The 20261-nt window shown below is 49.7% G+C and overlaps 8 protein-coding genes across 8 annotated transcripts; 2 read left to right on the top strand and 6 right to left on the bottom strand.

Moving 5' to 3' along the window:
* Positions 1 to 308: 308 nt before the first annotated feature.
* Positions 309 to 1240, bottom strand: B0J16DRAFT_330636 (uncharacterized protein). The gene is made up of 4 exons (XM_046126492.1): positions 1030 to 1240; positions 958 to 977; positions 705 to 887; positions 309 to 646 (listed from the first exon to the last, which is right to left on the bottom strand). Exons 1-4 carry the CDS (start codon positions 1030 to 1032, stop codon positions 583 to 585), a joined length of 270 nt encoding a protein of 89 aa, XP_045990223.1. The 5' UTR covers positions 1033 to 1240; the 3' UTR covers positions 309 to 582.
* On the top strand, positions 1241 to 2707 carry B0J16DRAFT_330638 (ribonuclease III domain-containing protein). Its single transcript, XM_046126493.1, has one exon. It carries the CDS (start codon positions 1354 to 1356, stop codon positions 2497 to 2499), a length of 1146 nt encoding a protein of 381 aa, XP_045990224.1. The 5' UTR covers positions 1241 to 1353; the 3' UTR covers positions 2500 to 2707.
* On the bottom strand, positions 2680 to 5522 carry B0J16DRAFT_41680 (acyl transferase/acyl hydrolase/lysophospholipase). Its single transcript, XM_046133630.1, has one exon. It carries the CDS (start codon positions 5274 to 5276, stop codon positions 2817 to 2819), a length of 2460 nt encoding a protein of 819 aa, XP_045990225.1. The 5' UTR covers positions 5277 to 5522; the 3' UTR covers positions 2680 to 2816.
* A 1305-nt stretch (positions 5523 to 6827) lies between these two features.
* Positions 6828 to 8564, top strand: B0J16DRAFT_41745 (uncharacterized protein). The gene is made up of 3 exons (XM_046133669.1): positions 6828 to 6959; positions 7092 to 7454; positions 7507 to 8564. The coding sequence occupies exons 2-3, from the start codon at positions 7197 to 7199 to the stop codon at positions 8434 to 8436; spliced, it is 1188 nt and encodes a 395-aa protein (XP_045990226.1). The 5' UTR covers positions 6828 to 6959; positions 7092 to 7196; the 3' UTR covers positions 8437 to 8564.
* A 222-nt stretch (positions 8565 to 8786) lies between these two features.
* Positions 8787 to 9860, bottom strand: B0J16DRAFT_280328 (uncharacterized protein). Its single transcript, XM_046123897.1, has 2 exons — positions 9708 to 9860; positions 8787 to 9656 (listed from the first exon to the last, which is right to left on the bottom strand). The coding sequence occupies exons 1-2, from the start codon at positions 9823 to 9825 to the stop codon at positions 8881 to 8883; spliced, it is 894 nt and encodes a 297-aa protein (XP_045990227.1). The 5' UTR covers positions 9826 to 9860; the 3' UTR covers positions 8787 to 8880.
* Positions 9861 to 11201: 1341 nt separating this feature from the next.
* Positions 11202 to 15021, bottom strand: B0J16DRAFT_298126 (histidine phosphatase superfamily). Its single transcript, XM_046124480.1, has 6 exons — positions 14550 to 15021; positions 13196 to 14496; positions 12917 to 12987; positions 12745 to 12837; positions 12175 to 12282; positions 11202 to 12111 (listed from the first exon to the last, which is right to left on the bottom strand). The coding sequence occupies exons 1-6, from the start codon at positions 14804 to 14806 to the stop codon at positions 11536 to 11538; spliced, it is 2406 nt and encodes an 801-aa protein (XP_045990228.1). The 5' UTR covers positions 14807 to 15021; the 3' UTR covers positions 11202 to 11535.
* Positions 15022 to 15462: 441 nt separating this feature from the next.
* Positions 15463 to 17531, bottom strand: B0J16DRAFT_41794 (uncharacterized protein). Its single transcript, XM_046133722.1, has one exon. It carries the CDS (start codon positions 17420 to 17422, stop codon positions 15731 to 15733), a length of 1692 nt encoding a protein of 563 aa, XP_045990229.1. The 5' UTR covers positions 17423 to 17531; the 3' UTR covers positions 15463 to 15730.
* B0J16DRAFT_41798 (uncharacterized protein) lies at positions 17343 to 18020 on the bottom strand. Its single transcript, XM_046133726.1, has one exon. The coding sequence runs from the start codon at positions 17811 to 17813 to the stop codon at positions 17439 to 17441; it is 375 nt and encodes a 124-aa protein (XP_045990230.1). The 5' UTR covers positions 17814 to 18020; the 3' UTR covers positions 17343 to 17438.
* Between the last annotated feature and the right edge of the window lie 2241 nt (positions 18021 to 20261).

Below are 20261 nucleotides of genomic sequence, written 5' to 3' on the forward strand. Positions count from 1 at the left end.
GAAATGGTACAATCTTTCTACCAGTCAAGTTAAGCTGCTGTAGAAGAGTACTCGAATAAGTAGATTGCCTAGACGAAACATCAAATATGAGGAAACGGACCAACTGCCATCGTAAGCCTTCTTTATAAGCCTACAAACAAGAACAGTAAACATGTTATACATCAAACTAAATTGTCGCCTCGCACAAATATGGCCCTTCTCTCATCACGCCTCTGGAATCTAAGACCAACAAGTCAATCAGTACAGCGGATTTAGAGCGGATATAATCATTCCCATAAGCATCTTTAGAATTGCTCTGATTTGCTCCCCAGAAAATGTGTAAACTACCGACACTGACCTTCCAGTGTAGAACTGCGATCTTTAAACAGGTTAAATGGCATATGAAAAGGTTTGGCCGTTTCAGGTCGCCATGATATCACCATTTCATTCAAATTGGAATCGTGCAGAAAGGAATACGTTCAATAAGGGCGTCGATCCTTTGATATCACAAGAGAGCATTGCAAAACCCCAAAATGTTCATCTTTAACTCAGAATTGTCTTCATCTGCCGCATAAATATACACTGTATCGTTTTGTCCAGACTCTATTCGCTCTTTGTTGAGTTGTTACGATCCTCAGCATCCCACTGCTTCAACTGCTTTGACCAGCTGTATCTCCACGTCAGCACTTTTACTCTCGCTCACATATCGGAATCATATAACGTACTGTCGGCTGGCGTACCATTGCCCAGGCTCGGGTCGGTGCGCCCATTGCTCTCGCTCAGCGCTGAACTTCCAAGTAACGGCTACGATGCCAGCCATGACGACACCAGCAATCAGAGTGTTGGCGCGCCAGTTGGCAGGCTGCGCGTACCAACCACCGGCTGGGGACCAGACGTGCTTGGGGTAACTGTCGTGAACAGCGTGTTAGGTACGGTCGCTTCGCTTTCGGTGCTCGGTTCGTGAGAGGTAAAACTTACGGGACTTTTCCGCCGCCGCCCTGGGTCAATTGTTAGCAGAGGTTCATACAGAGCAAAAGAGCGCCCACTTACCATTTTGGAGGATTTATCAATGGACGTAAAGGAGAGGATTAGGGTGCGCAATGGCGACGTTGAATTGATGTCGAATAGCCGGTTACCAACAGGTGAGGTCCCATCCCAAGCTTCCAAGGCTGGCCCGGGAGAAACGTTCAGCGGGCCGTGGTTGTTCCGACCAACCACACCCCAGCTCACACGACTCTAGCCTCTAGGCTTGTAGCGCAGAACTTTTTCCCAGTCGACGACCAAAAGAACAGGCGACAATTCCTCCCCGCCGCCCCCATTACGAACAGCAGGGAATTTGGAGATATTTGGGATAGAGGGAAATAAGCTGGCTCGATGAAGCGGGTACGGCTCGATCGATGGGGCGGCCAATTGCTGCAGGCCCAAGCCCGCAGTGGCATGAATATCACGAGGCAGGCCTTTCTGCAAACGACTCGACGACAGACTACTTCGGCTACCGCTCCCCAAATTGACGAAGACACACCTAAATCTCAACCTCTTCCCTCTCCTCCTCACCACCGCGCTGCTGAATCGGCTAAGCTTGCGGCCCTTCACGCCCGATTATCCCTCTCCAACAAGATCCCTCTGCAGACTCTCGCCCGCTCCCTCATCGTCCCATCAGCCGACAAGAACACCAGCTACAACAACGCAAACCTCGCTTTCCTCGGAAGCACGTTCATCAACTACCATGTCCTCGAATATCTCGTCTGCAAATGGCCTCGCTTGCCAATGGCCATCCTCTACGAGGCCCTCCGCGCCTATGCCGGAAAGGAATCGCTGCACCAAATAGCTCGTCGATGGGGTGTTGAGGCCGCAGCTGCCCCCGGAGAGGAGGTCGATCCAGGCCTGCTACAGTGGTTACCTCAAGACTCGGGTATGCAAACTCGCTGGGGATATGTTCGTCATGAGGCAGAATTTACCGACCGATTTAAGCCCCGCCGTGGAATGAGTAGCCGGGTGGTTTTCGATGACGAGTTCGGCGATCTTGTTGAACCGCCCAAGACTGGCGAGGACGGATTCAAGTACTATCAGCACGAGGCTTACTCTTCATTTGTTCAGGCCGTTGTCGGCTCCATCTACACCCACACCGGCCAGGACGCTGCCCGAGACTTTGTTAAGTCTCATGTTCTTTCACGACAGGTTGATCTTTCTAGCATGTTCGAGTTCAAGTTGCCCACACGAGAACTCGCCTTGCTGTGTGCCCGTGAAGGCTTCGAAGCCCCTATTGCCCGCCTGGAGAGTGAGACAGGTCGCCATTCACGAACACCCGTCTTCATCGTTGGTATTTACAGCAACTCCGAGAAGCTCGGCGAGGGAGCCGGCGCTAGTTTGGACATGGCAAGGTGGAAGGCTTCTATGAACGCTTTGAAGGCGTGGTACCTCTACAGTCCTGGCAACAAGGTCCGGGTGCCAAGTGATATGCACGAGTCAGGTGCTAAGCCCTGGAAGGCCCCTCACATTGATATTGGTGAGATTATCTAAAAGAGGCGTCGTCGTGTTGGATATATATGTACTCGGGGGCGGTGTAAAGGCGTCGGCCCTTATGTTGATAATGATCAATTCTTCGCCCAGGTTGGGCAGTGTATAAAAATTACATGGGAGCATAGGACCCTAGAGGATCGGGATGGGAAATGTCAATGTACGATACAATGTAGAACAATGACAAAACTCCTCGACAATTGCGAGTCGGAATCAATTTTGCATTACGGTTGCGTCCCTGACGCCCAAATGGGTATACTAGATACATGATTTTGTAAGTGAAAACAGTTCTTCTATCAATGAGTTTTGAAACTGCAGATTTAACTAAAATGATCACCCTCGCCCAGACGAATACCCTCTCCTCTTCTCATGAGGGATCGGTAGCGATCTTGGCGCTGTGCCTTTTCGGCTTCCTCGCGCATCTTCTTTTTGCGTTGGTACACTGCACGAATGGTATCTCGGATCTGCTGCTTTCCTTCATTGTAGTTGGCCCGCGCCAGCTCAACAACATTATCGATTTGCTCAGGTGTATAGATAAAGTTCCATGTGCTGAGGTAATCTGTAGTACCGGGAGAGATGCCGGGTACCTTATCATTCGATATGAAGGGCAGGTAGACGACGGCAATTCCAGCGTCCGGCTCCATTAGCTGCCAGGAGGTGTCGCCAGAGAGCGCTTTTGAGGGGGGTGGCGGCTTGGAACTACGCTCTTGATTTGTTCCGACCCAGACAGTGCAGTATCCCAAATCGCCGGATTCTTGATCACCATGTTCGAATTTGGTTTTGTCGTCTTCAGCCATAACCTTTTTACCCTCCTCGTGAGCTTCTTGGCGAAGTTCCTTCTGCTCTTCTTTAGCTTCTCGGAGCTTGTTCTCGGCCTCACGAGTAGATCTAGCCTGTGCTTCATCGAGCTCTTCGACGACTTGAGATGTGGCTTCATCCGATTTAGGCCAGCCAATTCCAACTGGCCAACCCTTGATGTTGCGTTGCTTGGCGTATCCATCCGCTACGGAAAGCCAGTTGTCGGTTTTGATGTCTGCAGAGGCATCAAATGCGACGAGAACATCAACGTCTCGGCCAGGTCGAAGAAGAGGGTAAATAGGCAAGTTGTTGGACATCCCAGCATCCATGAGTTGGATGTACTCGTCATCATAGACGCTGTTAGGGGTTGTCTCCGGTAGCCTCCCGTGCATACCATAAGCAAAGTTAGGGAGTTTCGCTGGGTCAATCGGATGTACTTTAATCAGATCATCATCTCGTGTTGAGATGAGTTCGTCAATGGTGCCAAACCCAGTCAATCCTTGTACTAGCGGCTTGATCTCTCGATAATAGTGGCTAAGGGTGGCACAGAATGCACTACCAAAGATGCCCATGAGTAGTGGCAATCGAACCTCAGGAAGATGGAATCCATGCTCCGGAGGAACATCAAGTCCTGCCTTGAACTTTCGGCCGAGGGCCCAAGTTGGAATGCCGGCGCCGAATTCTTCGCAAAAGAATTCGTAGGGGGTGATTTCATACCATTGAAACCAGGCTTCTTTCTTGGCTTTCTCCTTAGCGATTTCCGCTTCTATAGGACCCTGTTCAGCAGCCTCGGGCAGATTGGGAATCTCGTGCCTAACAGCGGTGTAAATGGGTAGTGGAAGTTGTCCATATTGTATATACTGCCGTTGATTTGAAAGCTTGAAATCACGGTCGTTGACACCGAGGTCTCCCTTGGGGACCAGGTACCGTGCTGCTAGCAGTACGCCGTAAACATCAACCAGACCAAAATCGGCCTTGGGATCACCCTTCAGCTTCTCAACCATACCACTGAGAAGGTATTTATTGGTCGGCATAGAAGCAAGTGCTTGAAATGCCACTGGCGGGTAGGCAATGTGAGTTGAAGACCTGGCTTTTAAGTGCTCAAGGAGGTTTTTGAGGCTCCCCTGGTTGAAGGAAGTCAAGTTCAGGGCCTGAAGCCAGCAGGAGCCGCTCACACCTGATGTATATGTCACACAGTCGAACAGCCCATCTTCCTCCGTCGCAAGGATTGAACCTGTTCCTGCAATGAGCGCTCTAAGGCCTCCTCCCGATCCACACATGGCGATCGTAGGAACATCGTCCGGGTGAACCTCATCCTCTTCGAGTCCAAGGTATTTGGCCAGCCCAACCCTAGCAACTCGTTTCCGACGAGACAAAAATTCCTTCTCCTCGTTGCAAAGGTCTGTAGATACTCGTACTGTGGCCGAATATCGAATTTCGGGGTTTATTAATGGATCATGGGCGTCTTGCCAAATTTCGTCCGCCAGCGAGCCTGGGGACATGGACAGCTCGCGCTGAAGTTTGCGAACATATCCGGGTATGAGTCTGGACCATTCCGGAAGGAGAGAGGTGACAATCTTATCGGAGAATGAGGAGAATTCAACGTTATTCAGGGTACAAAACGCCTCAAAACGGCGGGAAAAGTTAACCCAAGCTGACTGGTCTCCATCGGAGTTTTGGCTCCTTTCTCGGTTTTTGTCTTGTTCGGATTCCTGATCGGTTCGTAATCTTTCATGTTTGCCGGAGAGCTGTGCAAAGTCGTCAGAAGGGTAAAGCCACCAGATGAAAAGTCCGCCGGTGATTACTGCTACTGGCAACGTCGATCGTTGTTGTACTTCTTGCTTGGCATCGCGTTTGGAAGGTGAGGTCCAAAGTTGACGATGTTGACGATGCGCCAACCGCCTCCGAGGAAGCCGTGTGTGATGGCTGAATCGAGAGGGGATTCTATTGAGGCTCTTCAGAGAGCCTCGGTAGTGTCTCATGGTTTTCGTGTTCAATTGGTGTGTTTATCGAGGGCTTCCTTATGGATTGGCTGCACACATGCTTTCTGTGGCTGTTTGCCCAAACTTAGTACATTGTCGCAAAGGGTTTATAGAGAACTCGGCAGTGTTGAAAAGAAATTAAAGAATTAGAATGACATGGTACTTCGAAGAATGAAATCACACACAATGTGACTGCGCGAGTTGCGTCGGACGCTGGTAGTTTATATGGCACGAGTTTGCGCAACTTGTTGAGAATAGCTTAAGATGGCTGATGTCATTCCCAAGTGCCTCCCTGCAAAAGTGGGAGGTGGGGTGAAATAAGGCGGCACTAGAGCGGTACTTCAGAGTTAATGGTCAGTCTCGAACAATTTCAAGTATCTCTCTATCAATGTCTGAGATCACAAGCACGTCGGACGCTCCCGCATCGGTAAAGTGGTGCCACAGATGAATCGAGAAAGTCGATAATTCCCGATGCCTGTCTGTTCTTTCCTCTGTTTGGGCAATCTCTGCCAATTTTTACCTGTGCCACGGATCTTCAGGTCCGCTTGGGACTTGGATGGTTGAAAAGCTTGGTTCCGAGCCAAGCAACCGTCTCGAGACCCAATCAGGTTACGGCTGACGGTCAACTTGGGGCTTCTAACTTCGCGGGAACTCAATCTGCTTTACTGCCAAGTTTTGAGGTGGTGGGAAAACTCGACACTCGACGTTTATCTTGGCAAAGGAAATAGATCTTAGATCTGCTTGGGCGATCTACCGTCGATAGTGCTGTAGACCTTATTTTATCGAGAAGCAACCTCTTTAATGACGAGTGCATTGTAATTATAGGGCAATATGATTCAAGTTTTCCTCTTTTGTCGATGTAGCTTCATTTGATCTCATTGCAAGCAACACAACCTAAGTTGGAGCTTCATAGCACGTCTCACCCACGGCAGGCAATCAATACCGGCACAACCCTCAACTCCAAGCAAAGCGGATGAATATCCTAGTGTGTTGAACGTAAAAGCATGAGATGCAGTCTATGTTCACTAATTGAAGACTTCCTGACACTTCAACTCATAATTGCTTAAAACACTGTAACTTGTTTATCACTGCTATGCAAAGAAGCTCTGATCTAGGCAATATGCCGACGAGAACAGATGGGCGAACATTGTGTTTAGTAATAATTATACCTGCGTAATGCGTAAGTTATTTCGCCTTTTATGCTCTCAAGGCTATATTTTCTCAGGCCCTGGTGTTTGTCTGCGGTTTTCAACTCTCCATGGATGCCTGGAGACAGAAAGACAGGCAGAAGGGTAGCACAAAAGAATTGTCCCTTGAGGCTCAGGATGCCAAAAACAAAGTGGCCTAAATGGCCATCTAAGCTAGCATAAGGTGACCAAGTTATTTCGTCTTTTATGGCACCCTGACGATTGGTAGAGATGATTTGACGCGGTTAAAAATACTGGATCACCGAGCAGCAGGAAAGTGGGGTCGGCTTCGGTGGGGGAGGTACAGAAAGAGCGTGTCGAGTCGACAAAAACGGCGGGCGGTGAAATCGCAAAGCTAACGATGGGCCTCTCGATGGGTTTTTTTCAAGTATTTTTTCTCTCGCGCCGGCAGAATTAATCAATCGCATTCTTGCATTTCATCGTGTAGCAAACTTGTTTCTACACAATCACTATCTCGTTTTGAACAATTCAATAGGTAAGCTTTCTTTCGCGTGTCTTCAGGCTCAGCCAAAAGTCTACGCCGATGACTCTTTCTTGTCGTACCCCGCCACCACCTTTTCAAGGGTACCTACATATTTTTCGCGACCTCTTCTAACCTAGCTTTTAGTTTCTCTCTTTCACATACCGCAACACTCCATTCTTCACCTCACATCGACTACACCGTCGCGGTCGCATACTATTTCCAATCGCAATTTCTCGATAAAAATACAAAATGAGCGACGCTGAAGCCCCCAAGCCCGTTGAGGCTCTCCAGCCTGAGGTCGAGGCTACCCCTACCACCCAGCCCATCGAAGAGAAGACAGAGGAGAAGTCAGAAGAGACCACACAAGAGTCATCAGAGGCTAAGTCTGAAGAGAAGAAGGAGATCCTCAAGACCACTGCCAAGCACGACGAGAACCCCCGCAACAACCGCAAATTCGACCCTTCGGTCCGAGAGGTTACTGATGATCCCAATGCTATCCGCAAGCAGGTATGTATAGCTCGTTTCCTCTCTTTCATGGCGCGCATACTTACTCCTCTAGGTTGAGTTTTACTTTGGCGATTGGAACTTCCCTCAAGACAAGTTCATGTGGGAGACATGCGGTGGAAGCGAGAACAAGCCCGTGAAGGTCAAGACTCTCCACTCCTTCAAGCGCATGCGAACGTTCCAGCCCTACAGCGCCGTTGTTGCCGCTCTCAAGGACAGCAAGTTCCTCGACATCTCTGGCGAGGAGGGCGAAGAGGAGGTCAAGCGCAAGACCCCTTACCAGCCTTTGAACGCCTCCAAGTCCAAGGTTGAGGCTGCCACCGTTTATGTCAAGGGCTTCGGTGACGAGGAACCCAACACTCAGTTCGACCTCGAAAGCTTCTTTGCCCAATTCGGCGAGGTTAAGGGCATCAAGCTTCGACGCACAAACGAGGGCCTCTTCAAGGGCTCCGTCTTTGTCACATTCTCCGATGAGGAGGAAGCCAGCAAGTTCCTCAAGACAGACCCTGCGCCCAAGTGGAAGGAGCATGACCTCAAGATCATGAGCAAGCGAGCTTACTGCGACGAGAAGAACGAGCTTATCCGACAGGGAAAGATCGAGCCCAACCACACTCAACCTAAGAAGTTTTACGAGGGTAGGGAATCTGGCAAGGCTGGACGAGGCCGTGGCCGTGGCGGTAATGACTCCGGCAGCCGCGATCAGGACAACTGGAAGCAGCGACGCGAGAACGATCAAAAGAACGGCTTCAAGGACCGACGAGGTGGTCGCGGAGGTCGCGGAGGCCGTGGCGGCCGTGGCCGCGGTCGTGGTGGACGCGATGGTGGCCGTGACCGGGATCAGGCTAAGGACGAGAAGCACAGCAGTAACGATACTATGCCTCGCATCCAGTCCACCGCCGATGACAGCGACAACAAGAAGCGAAGCCGCGATGAGGCTCCCGCCGGCGAGCCCGCTGCTAAGAAGGTCGACGTCAAGGCCGACTAGGTCGAGGTCAAGACTGAACCTGAAGAGGGTGACAATAATAAAGATCGAGAGGACAAGCCTGTGGTCAAAACAGAGTTAGAATCACACAATTAAAACGGGGAAGAAAAGGAACACGAAATGACAAAGTAGCATTGGCTTATACCACGCATTTTGACCAAAAAAAAGGGGGAGGTTTTGGGAACTAGGAAAGTTCTTATTACGAATAGAGCACAACGCTCATCTACTATAACTTTATCATGGGACTTTTTACGGAGCAATGGAGTGCTTTGCTGTCTTTTCTTGTTGTCCATCCCGGCACTACATATCGCCATTGACAATTGACAGAATCATCAAACAAAACAGTTCGCAAGTGACTCTAGACTTTACTTCTCATTGTCTCCATTCTATCTATAATCATTCTCTTTCCAAGCATTCATAATCATTCATTACATGACTCCTTAGTCTCTAAATAGAGTAATCTAGCTTATTGTCTCCAAGGACTCCCCAGAACTCCTCTACAAGCTCCTTCTGGCCACTTGGAGCGCCTCGGACAGCAAGGTACACGCGCGACTCAAGCTCAGGATCCCAGTTGCCTGGGTTTCCATGTACCATTCGACCACCGGCCTCATTGAGGATTGCCCATCCAGCACAGACATCCCATGCCCAGCATCCACCCTCCCAGTACAAGTCGCACTGGCCGGCCGCGACCGCAGCAATGTTCAGCGCAGCAGATCCCATTGATCGCAGGGAGTGTACCATCGAACCACCTGTCTCGCGACTCGCTGTGAGCTTCCTGAAAGCCTCAACCTTGACGTCAAAGTTTGGTCCATCGCGCTGCGCACCCCACTCAATGGCGACGAGCGAACTTCCGAGTCCCTCGATGGGTCGAGGAGAGCGTGCAAGAGGAAGGCGGCGAGGCTCCTTTCCACGACCGTGTGTGAGAAAGGCACCGCGACCCTTGATGGCGGTGTAGAGGGTGTCGAGCCAGGGGTTATAGATAACGCCGATGGCAGGCTTGCGATCGATAGCGAGACCGAGAGAGATGCAGGCGCTGGGGAACGAATGGACGAAGTTGGTAGTGCCGTCGATGGGGTCTACAACGAAGGTTGGTTCGGGACCAAGCTTCATGCCAGGCTGATATGTTTCCTCGCCCATGAATGAAACGTTAGGGAAAGAGGATGATAGACGGGTCGATACCATCTTCTCAACGCCCTTGTCTGCTTCGGTAACAATATCAACGGCTACATAGAAGTTTTAGTGCTGTCAGCAACTGAGCACAGGGTGAAACATACAGTTGAGCTTAGTATCAGTGTCGAGCTCAGCAGGGTTGGCAGCCAGAATCATGGCTCCGGCCTCGTAGGCCACTGAGACGAGCTCATCGTGAACAGCTTGAAGGTCGAGGTTTGCCATTGTTTTAATTGTGGTTGATAGTTGTACAAATCAAGTCAGTGGTGTTATGATGAAATCCGGAGGAGCAGATTTATGGAGGGGCTCCCATGTCATTTTGGCGGGGTAGCTCAGCGAGTGTCATACGGTTTCTGGTCCTGCTACTAAGAGTCGACATGAAGGGATCCATGGATACGAAGCAACGTTGGATATCGCCATGCGGTAAATTTACCATCTGCTAGTTAACATGGAGTTGTTCATCCTTGGTCAAGTTGTTAGAAGGGGCTTTAGATACTATATTTAACCATATCATGCATGTGTATGATCAAAAATAGTTTGTATCTGCAAGGTATACAAGACGATCTAATCATAAATTTGCTGAAAGAATATTGTATATATAGAGCCACATGTTTCTGAATTGACTTCTTATAGAAAGAAAACGTGAAGTTATTAAAGCTCCTGAAGGGGTATCACTGAATTGAACGATATTGTTGGAACTACAGCTGACACCGGGCCATCCGAGAAGCTGCTATATTCACCTACGTACTAAAGTAAACAGATTCCTAGAGAGAAACCTTTTTGTGTGTGACATCTTCCTGGAGATGGATCAAGGTTACAAAGATAAAAAATAGAATTCTTCGATATCCAACACATCAAGTCCCTTTGACCAATGGCTTCAACGAATGATACACTCCCCAATGATAACACAAAGGCCTAAACAGATTCTGTATAGATGCCGAGTCCTTATGGTTTTACTCAATTTATATCAACAAATCAAATGTCCGTTATCTGGCCATTCGTAACTCAAAGATCAAGACAAGATCATTCTCATACAGCAACTGAACTCTAACAACGATGAACACGCAGGTTGTGACTCACAGTAGCAATGACCAGCAGTATAAACCGGAGAGAAGAACTCAGAAGGCAAAATCGAAATCTTCCTTCTTCATCAATAAATCATGGAACAGTGTGAAGTGGGTTGGGTTCTCAGGGGGAAAGATCTGGAAAGATGATGATCAGTAACTGATCCTTTCTAGTCGTGATTTAACCTTGTACACAATAGAACAATGATGATAACTGGTCCCTTCTAATCGGGGTCAGCGAAACTGAGTTCTTCGAGTTATCTAGAAACTCATGTTGCTCTTTGGCGATCGAGCGAGATAGCTGTTCAAGTGAACTATTATCTCGCCAGCGCTTTTACACGTTCGTTTGTTATCTAGCTGGCCGGGCTTCTGCAGGCATTACTTACACGAGCTACCAGCTTCCCACACATCCTTAGCCTCGAGCTGACGTCTGTGAGGGGCCGAAAACCGGGGCCGGTCGGACAAGACCTCCATCCCATCCGGACTTGAAGAGATATTAGTAGGTACCGAATTACTCTGGGCATTTAAGACAGAACTCCGCGTTGTTCTCCTGCTCTGCTGTGAATTGGTCATGATGAGATTCTTCGATGGCTGAGCCAACATGTTAACATCGTAACGCCATTGATTCAAGAGTTAAACCACCTATCCATAAGGTACACAAGCGTTACATGAATTTCAATTTAGAAAGAAAACATATTTCAATCAAAATCATGATAAATCAAAGTCCCACCCAGCGAAGACACAAGCCACACCAAATCGAAAAGGACCCAAAGCCCATAAGTGAAAACACAAACCCTCAAGCAATCCGTGACCCTCGTAGCTTTTATCTTGTCTCATCCTGAAAATCGCAATAGCTCATCCGTCTCCCCTCTCACATGTTCTCCCTGAACACAGATCGTCGCTCTGTCGGACTGCTCTCAGCGCTTCCGCTTCTGTTCTTGGGCTTTCCGAACCCTGTATCAATGGGCCGAGGGCTCACGCCGCGCAAACTCGTAGCAGCAGCATCGTCATCGAAGGGGTTTCGTCCACCAGGTCCTGAGGTGGGACTCCTGCTTGCTCTGCGACCCCGGGCCTCTTCTTCGTCGCCGAATCTTTGTCCGCCCGACAGTCCCGGTGTTGCTGCCAAGTTCATGTTATAGCCTCCGCCATATCCGGTATCTCGGCCACGGCCACCAACTTCCTCCTCGTAGTATCCGTACTGATCGGCTTCGTTTCCAACGCGGGAGTCCCACGCCTCATCCGGATCGAGAGGACCGAAGCCACGGCGGCCGCGGGCTGCACCAGTTTGCTCGTAGGCGCCTGCGGCGGAGCGGTTGTTGCGGTTCTTCAGCTTGCGGAACTGGTCGTTGAACCATCCCATAACACCTCCTGGCGCAGGTTGCGGGGGTCCATAGCCGTTATCTTCTTTATGCCATGGTAGATATGACCCGAGACTTGGTGGTGGAAGCTGTAGACAGAAAGAGTCAGTATTGCTTGTCAGAGATTGGGGCAGCCAGGATAATCCGCTTACGCCGAGTCTGCGAGCGCGCAGTTGTGTAAAAATAAACCATCCTGCGGCACCTGCGAAGAGCAGGACGATAATGGCAATTGCGATGCCTCCAGCCGTCGACACCATGGTCTATTATCCCGCTTTGGTGTGTCCAGACGGTTTGCGATGCGCTTTCGGTCGCGTGATGACGATGGTTGACGTACGAATCCCAAAGGCGCAAGTCTCGCAATAGGTGCTCCAATGGAGAAGAATTGTTGTTGATAAGTATCGACCCGCGAGAAAGTAAAAGATAAAGATGGAGTTTTACGTTGGAATGTAAGATCTGGGTCCCTTTGTCTGACTTCAGCTTGTGTGGATGAGGTGGCGGTGCTCGAGGGGCTTCCAGGTTACCCGAGCTCCTGGGGAGATCCAAAGGAATGGTGGATGTTGCTCACGAATAGGCTGTCATCAATTACGATGGGAACCTGCAGCACCTACGGGAAAACAGCTTCCATCTCATAGAAACACTAAGGTGGAGAGCAAAACCTTACTATGGATGTAAGCAGCCAGCCCGCTTCAGTGGATGGCTGCACGGGCCAAGACATAACGTACAGGGCTGTTTATAGTGAGCTTGGCGCTGGTGCTGAGCGCTGCATTTAGCATCAATAGCCCCTGCCCCGCCGCTAGTGGAGAGTTCCATGATCCCTGGAACCGACGGGATGTCTTGGGCAGAACTAGGTATCAACCTGGAAACTGTTCAATCAACATCGATTATGTTGACCACTTGATGAAGAAACCAATGTTTGATCTCTGTTAGACTGACTGAAAATGACTTTGCCATGGCATCTCCTTTAACTTCAAGCTTCAATATGTTTCATAGTTCTTAATTGACTTCATTGGCATGCCCTGCCTTGGATATCTCGTATTCCTCTTCTAGACCAATCTATTCCAGGTCTATTTCAGGTACATTATGTCGGCTATCAACTTAGCCTGGCGAAAATAACAATAACGTGCAATTAACCGCTCTTTGCTTCAATCCATGGACTTAAAGCTCAAATATCACATCGATCCCAGTTCCCGCCTCTTCTGGCAAACGACAAACTCTCCACAAAGTCCTCCAACGTACATAGTCCGTCCTCATCTCCTCCGCATGTATCAAGTTCCATCACCCGGTCATTGATCAATACCCTCACATACTCCTCACCCTTCTGTTCTTTGGTACCGCCGCACTCGAGCTTCTCGACGTACATACGCGCCGCAAAAGGGACCACCCATGCTGACGAGTAGCCATGCGCCCTGACGGCTGGCACAATGTGGTGTTTCGGCAGCTTGCGTGTGTAGTTGTACAGACCCATGGCTGAAAAGATCGAGACCATGCTGTTGTCGTGGCTGAAATCCGCATACAAAGCCCTGTCAAGAGGGAACGTCTCTGGATTAGAGTCCAACGTGCTGTTCGTGGTTGTCTCATCCTTGACGGGCTTCCGTGTTAGACGGGAAATGAGTTCATTGACATATCCGACACCTTGTGTTGGTCCCATGGCGTTACCGTTACCGTACTTGTAGTACTTGCCAAGTGTTTGCCAGTAGTTATAGCTTCGCCAATCTTCTGTAGTAAAGAGGTCGCAAAACCTGGACTGTCCTGCGCCATCGGGAGTGTTAACCGTGTTGAAAGGGCACAAGTCCATCAAATAAACTGTTTCCTTCAACGACAACTTGGCCTTTACCAGATCTCTGTTCAGTCTGTCTCGGATAGGAGGCAGAAATTTGTTTCCCCAGGCGGTTTGTTCGTCGTTATCGCCAGGGGCGTCATCCTTTTCGAAAGATGTACATAACCCATGCGACATAGTGTTGTTGATGCCAGACTCTTCAGGGATTACCAGAATGTTGTCAGTGTAGCTGTCTCCGGACTCTCCGCGAGAAGCATAAAAGCCCTGCGTGAAGTTGTGAGATGAAACTACGACTCTATCCGACCCCGACGCCCGAATGAAAGGCTGTGAGTTCTCGGCGAGTCCAATATACCGCTCATAGAATGCCTTTCCGGAATTAATCATTTGCTCCTGACCGAAATCGGTCAGATCCTCGGACCCAAGATTGTAGTTGTAGTCCTTGAGCCATTCATAGCCACGACCGTACTTGGTCACAGACTTTTGAAGACGGGCAATGGTGGCTTCGTAGGCTTCAGATTTGGTGATGGTTGGATATCGTGCTCCATGGCGAGATAAGACAACGGCGACAGTGACATCGCAACCATCGGGTGTTGATGAGTCAATCTCTGATGGAACAGAAAAGAATGAAGAGTACTGGCCCCAAAGTTTGGAAATGTCGTTACAGCTTCCGTCGTACTCACACCCAGAAGTCAAAGTACTGGACAAAATATCAGTTTGAAATGAGAGATAAATTTCTCTTGAGAGACTTACTTATTATGGACCCAAATGGCAAGTGCTGTTATCAATGCGATTGTGCTAATTACCATAACGAGATAACTCCATCGTCTGGTCTCGCGCCGCTTATGCTGCAGGTGCCAGCTCTCAAGTCGCTCAGCATCCTCATAGCACTCGGTAGCATTAGCCTCATCATCGTTTCCTGATAGCAATCGTCCTCGCTCGGCATCAACGTCGGAAGAACTGGATCGTCCGGCCGTTGAAGGCGCATCGTCGTGTGAAATTCCCACCATGTCGGATGAGTTCGTTGTAGTAACAGGGATGTTCAGCGGTGGATGCCCGTATGAAAGAGAGAACCAGCAGCTAGTCTAGCTCCCAGCGAATGTGTTGATGACAAAGCGTCAAAGCAAGCTTATCGCGAATAATCACGCAGTCAGAGAGCGCTTGATGCCTCTTCCCATGAGAGCTTCACAGGTCGATGGCATCGGTTGGATTTGGGTCGTAACAGTGTTGAGTGAGCATCCCTGATGTTGTTCGAGGTTCGAGACAGCTGAGGTGGACCACGTGCACGATCATCAGACTGACCAGTGAGGTGCTGATCGGCCACATGCCGTCGTACGTACTGCAACAGTGATTGTGATCAATCCAATCATTTCTAATATGGATGCAATCACGGTGCATGGTTTCATAGGCTTCAAGAGACTTGAAAACTCTTCAAGTGGTAGACAGAAGCCATATATCGTTGAAAGAGATGACCTATTATTGGATCGCATACCCTAAAGCTTCAGCATAAAACCTCATATTCAAGAACCCCAACGAGACCTCACTTTAGGGAACTAGTTGCGAGCACCATTTGGTATGTGTGAAACAGCGCTCTGGGCGGTATGTATTGTAACTATCTACTGACGTCCTCCTTCAAAACCCCCAATACTAATGAACCTCGCCTATCACGAGGTGCCTATCGCATAACATGACATAAATTTTATAGCAGACCTGCCACCCAGATTCCCATTTTATCAGAACCCAGTTCCCAAATTCATTATCCATTACCGCAACAACATATATTCAAAAGCCCGTAACCTAGTCTAGCTAAGTAGGGGCTGTCGTATATGATAGAATGGTATCATCGATTGTAAAACAAATCATCAAAAACGTTGCAGTAAAAGTGCGGGGTATAAGTCAAACAGTGCATTCCAATCCCAATCCCAATCATTCCTTCACATTGCAACACCGACGCTCCTCCTCTGGGGTCGGATCTCGTTGCGACCAAACGTAGACGTGGCGAACCGCGATATCAGAGGCCCCTCGTCTTGTGATACAGCTGCCGTGCTACCAACTGAGCATGTCGTTGGAACAGTGCGAACCTCTTCGTCCGACTCCCAAGTACTAACAGTGTCGACAGAGTCCGTGCTCCGGCGTCGAAGTGATGTCCCGCCCTGCGAGACCTGATAGAAACCTTGATTGCCCCTGATAGGACGGGGAGCGTTTGTGACAGAATCGAAGCTCATATTCCGGCTATGCTGCGATCCGGGGAAGAGCCAGCTGGATACGCGAGAAAAGGACTTCTTCTTCCTCAGGGGAGGTCGAAGTACCAAAGGTAGAGGTGGTGGCGGAGGTAGATTCTCTCGCCTAGGAGGAGAGGAAGTGGAGGACGGGGTCCGTGGCTCTCCAGGAGTCCGGGCCCGACGAGGAGGGGTAACGGGAGTTCTCACAGGTGCACGAGGGGATCTGATAGGTGCCGTGTGCGGTCTCTCGATTATATCAGAGTTGAGGCGCTGAGCAAAAGACGGCGCTGCCGGGGGAAGAGCGGGAATTGAAGGCATGGGCTCCAACTCTGAGGGCATCAGCGGATGAGATTCGTCACCAGGACGATACGTAGAACTCATACCAGGCATGGGTTTGGCCACAGAGTGAGGAGTCGCCGGTCGGCTCGGAACATAAAGACTCTGTCTCTCAATAACATCGTCTATTTGTTTCTGGAGCTTCTCAACCTCAAGCATAGCACTCGCAACTCGTTCTTTGACCTTGTTAACGTCCGGCGAGCTGTAGGCTCGGGAACGACCTCGAGACTTGGGAGGGATTAGAGGGGGGATGTCATCTTCTCCAAATGAAGAGCCAGGAGCGCTGCCTGTAACGATTCTGCGTGGGGTGTGAAAGGACATAGGGGAGCCTGAGAAGCTCTTCTGATACTCTAACGAAGGCGGTACCTCTTCCGATGGGCAATCTGAAAGTTCCGATACACACTCCTCAGAAAAGTCGGATGAAGGAGCTGGGTTTGCAGGCCTAGGCTCAAAGTGAGGTAAAAGAGGAGATACACGATTGTCAGGCTGGTAGATGCTCAACTCGAGTGGTCGGTAAGGGCGATGAGGCAGCTGTTTAGCTGGTCGAAGATTGGAAGCCCGCGATGGTGTAGGTTCAGGATAGTCAAAGAAGGGATCGGCCGAGTGGGCAACATGGCGAAAGTCCGAGGGTGCTGAGATGAGGGGACGGCGTGAGTTGTTAGATGAGAACGACCAGAATCTCCTTCTCTTGGATGAGACACTGTCTCTTGTCGAACTCTCCGACATGTTACGATGCTTGGGCATGGCGACAGGTTTAGGGTGGTGAAGTGGTTGATCGTATATTACTGGATATGCTTGCTTCTCGTCGACTTGGCCTATCAGCAACTGTTCGTCGCTCAACCTGCCCACTGGCCACGAAATGTTCAAAGTAGAAGACGAATCCGAGGCCCAGGCAATGCCAGTGTGGGCAGAGTCAGATGTAGAAGTAGAAGTAGGCAAAGACTTACTACGACGCGGCCTCCTGTCCTCTGAGGAGACCAGCGGTGCGCAGCAGCTGGTTAGCCACGATGGCCAAGGGGACGATTGAGGGCCAGAGCCATGGGCACCGTTGATACCGGCGTGTGTCATGCTGCGAGAGAAGCTCTCACGTCATACCGAGAATGCGTATCGAACGCACGGGAGAAGGAAAAGGCGGGACAAGGGTGAAGATGAACGATTCGTTAGTTGTCAAAAACAAAAGAAAAGTCGGAGGCCAGCTGAAAAAGAAGCGGTTCAACGCATATAATGAGTAAGGTGAGATCCCAAGAGTGTATGTATATGTAACTGTGTGTGTGTGTTTGTATATATGTACGGCACACTCCTTCGTATATGTAAGCCAGCTCCTGCACAAGGGGATAGGATAAAAGCAGAAGCAGGACGGGAAAGCTGCAGGAAAAGGACCAGGGACCCGGCAGATAAAAAGAATCAAGAGAATCAAAGCAAAGCAGCGGCAAGCAACTTGCAGTCTAACCCAGCCCATCTCGTGGGTGACGGCTGGGCCGCGACGTTGAACCCACACCCATAGAGGCAACAAACTACAGCATTGGCATCCATGACCCTGTAATTGGGATCTGGGAAGTTTCAGGGACCCATTAGACTACGATCTCTCTGTAGAGAAAAAAGAAAATTAGTGAAGAAGAATAAAAAATGGGCGGCAGCCCAAGCAGATGCAAGACGACATATCGAGTGGTTGACATTTGTCCAAGACGAACCCACGGCGCAGGTGATGGACCGGGGTCGGTTGTTACGCCGGACCAGTCGGCGCTTAGAAGACGGACTTGACCATGTTAGCGCTCCACACCAACTTTATCAAAACACCACAGAGACACAGTGACTGGGCCACACGTAGCGGCCGAGATGGTGTCTAGTTTCCTCTACTACGAGTCGATGTCGTGCATTTGGTCCACTCTCTGCTTGCCACAGAGGGACCCAGACGAGGTCTCGTGCTGTCTCCGTATTGGACCCAATAGATGACTGGGGTTGAGTCTTGAGGCCTTTGCCTATGTTATGTTATGTTTTCTTCGAGGCTGTGTGTCGTCACGCTGCGCAATTCTCACTTTTTTTCCTCGTCAGACTGGTGTGAACTTGTATCTTGGCGATTGATATCAAGTTACCAGTATCACGTAGCACATCAAGAATTGTCCACTGCAGAGGATAAAGTCATAGCTTTACTGTAGCTCTCTGTCTGTACCCAGCAGCAGATCTTATCGCCTGCCTCGCTTGCTGGCTTCTAGTGCAAATCTTGCCCTTCTCGTCTTCCTTTGTCTTCCTCGAATCGACATCTGACGTCGCATTCGTGCATCTTATTTGGGGTTGCACCGCCGGTTTGGGCAACACCCTGGTCTAGGTGGGCTGATTGGTAGATGCACCCCGGGACCTAGTCTATTCATCATTTCTCCTCCGTCAAATCGGTACTCTGCACGTTTTGTTTGTTCCTGTCGCCTTCAACCCTGCGACTGACAGCCGCGGCTGCTGTATGAGATTGTCAGGGCCTCTTGAAACGTGGGAGCATCAGGAACGCATGTCAATCTGCCTCTCGTCAAATCCCGTTGCTTCTTTGGGCAAAACATGTTGCAACTTGGTTAGCAGAACTGGTCGTCGCGTCCCAAAACGGCCATGACGGTGTTTCAAGTCACCCAGAATAGTTACGAGATTGAGGCCGCTGTGATGGCCATTCTTCTGGCGTGAGCGGATGCGATACGATTCGCCTGCCATCCAAATTTGAGACAATTGGCGAGACCATGACACTCCCGAAATTTTAATATTTGGCGCTGACGAACGGAAAGGCTGAAAACCGTCTTGGCCTCAATGGGTACTGTGATGGTAAGCGGCCATGATACATTGTGTCGTATTCTTGTTGCCTTCTTGTTGCCTCTCTCAGCCGTAAATTGTGCACAGCCCGGCATTTGTCTCAGTAAGAACCACCAAACAATGACTAACATGAGCACAAGTTGATGGCTTCATGTGGGGTTGAAAGAGTGTGCCAGACGAACACTGTTAGGGGCCAATTCCACGCAGCTGGGTCGATGTCAAGCCTGATCGACAGCCGGACCGCTCCCTGCTGCTGCAAAGTGCAAACATGGTTGTAGGCTAAGGCGAGTGTACAGTTAGTAGTTTGTCTGCCCTGTAAGCCCTGTTCACTTCACGCTACGTTACGTTGTGCTGTGCTGTGCTGTGCTGAGCTGCTTCATGGTCGCCTCCACCATCTCCTCTACTGTACTCTATGGCTCGAGTCATAATTGTCAGATGAATGTGCTTGTCAAGGTGGTGCCCCTGACTTTGCCTTTCCTTGATTCTTAAAATAGCGACGTCCTATGGATGGCGAGTGAGGGGCTCTGCACTTTGGGAATTAGGTTTTGGCAGGGATGCATCCAGAAGCTCATCAGATTGTTCTAAAGTACTGCATCTGCTCTGATCAAGGCAAACACCATTCACATGCCATGATCTGTTCTGAAATAGAACTCAAATAAGACTGTGGGTTTTCAAGTGGCGATCTCTTGGTCATTCTTGTTGATGATTTTTTTTTTTATCTTGTCCCGCAGGAAGCGCAATATTCAGTTTGGAGGGCATCCTGTCTCAGTCTTCGGGACGGGAATGGCTGTTTAAGAGGATGGGGACCCCGTTTCCTTGTTTCTTGTGCATTTGAGTCTTTTGACGGATGCAACGGGTGTGGCGCAATGAGAAATCCACGATGTGGGATCCAAAGTGGCCTCTCTGATTCTTTTTAGTGAGTGGAGAGGAGAGAAAACAAGTCAGTTGACTTAGGTGACTCGATTTCATGGAGATGCTGCTGATAAAGAAAATTAAGGTGACACCCAGCCTTTAGCCAAGGTTGACTTCCAAGGCCGAAGGGTTACAGCCTGAAAGTAATTCGCTTCACTGAGGGCGTAAGTGTGTCGATAACAAGGAATGAATGAAAAGAACAGTA

This window comes from Fusarium flagelliforme (assembly GCF_020744385.1).
Source record: "Fusarium flagelliforme strain FIESC 12 MPI-CAGE-AA-0113 chromosome Unknown B0J16scaffold_1, whole genome shotgun sequence".
Lineage (NCBI taxonomy): Eukaryota > Fungi > Ascomycota > Sordariomycetes > Hypocreales > Nectriaceae > Fusarium > Fusarium flagelliforme.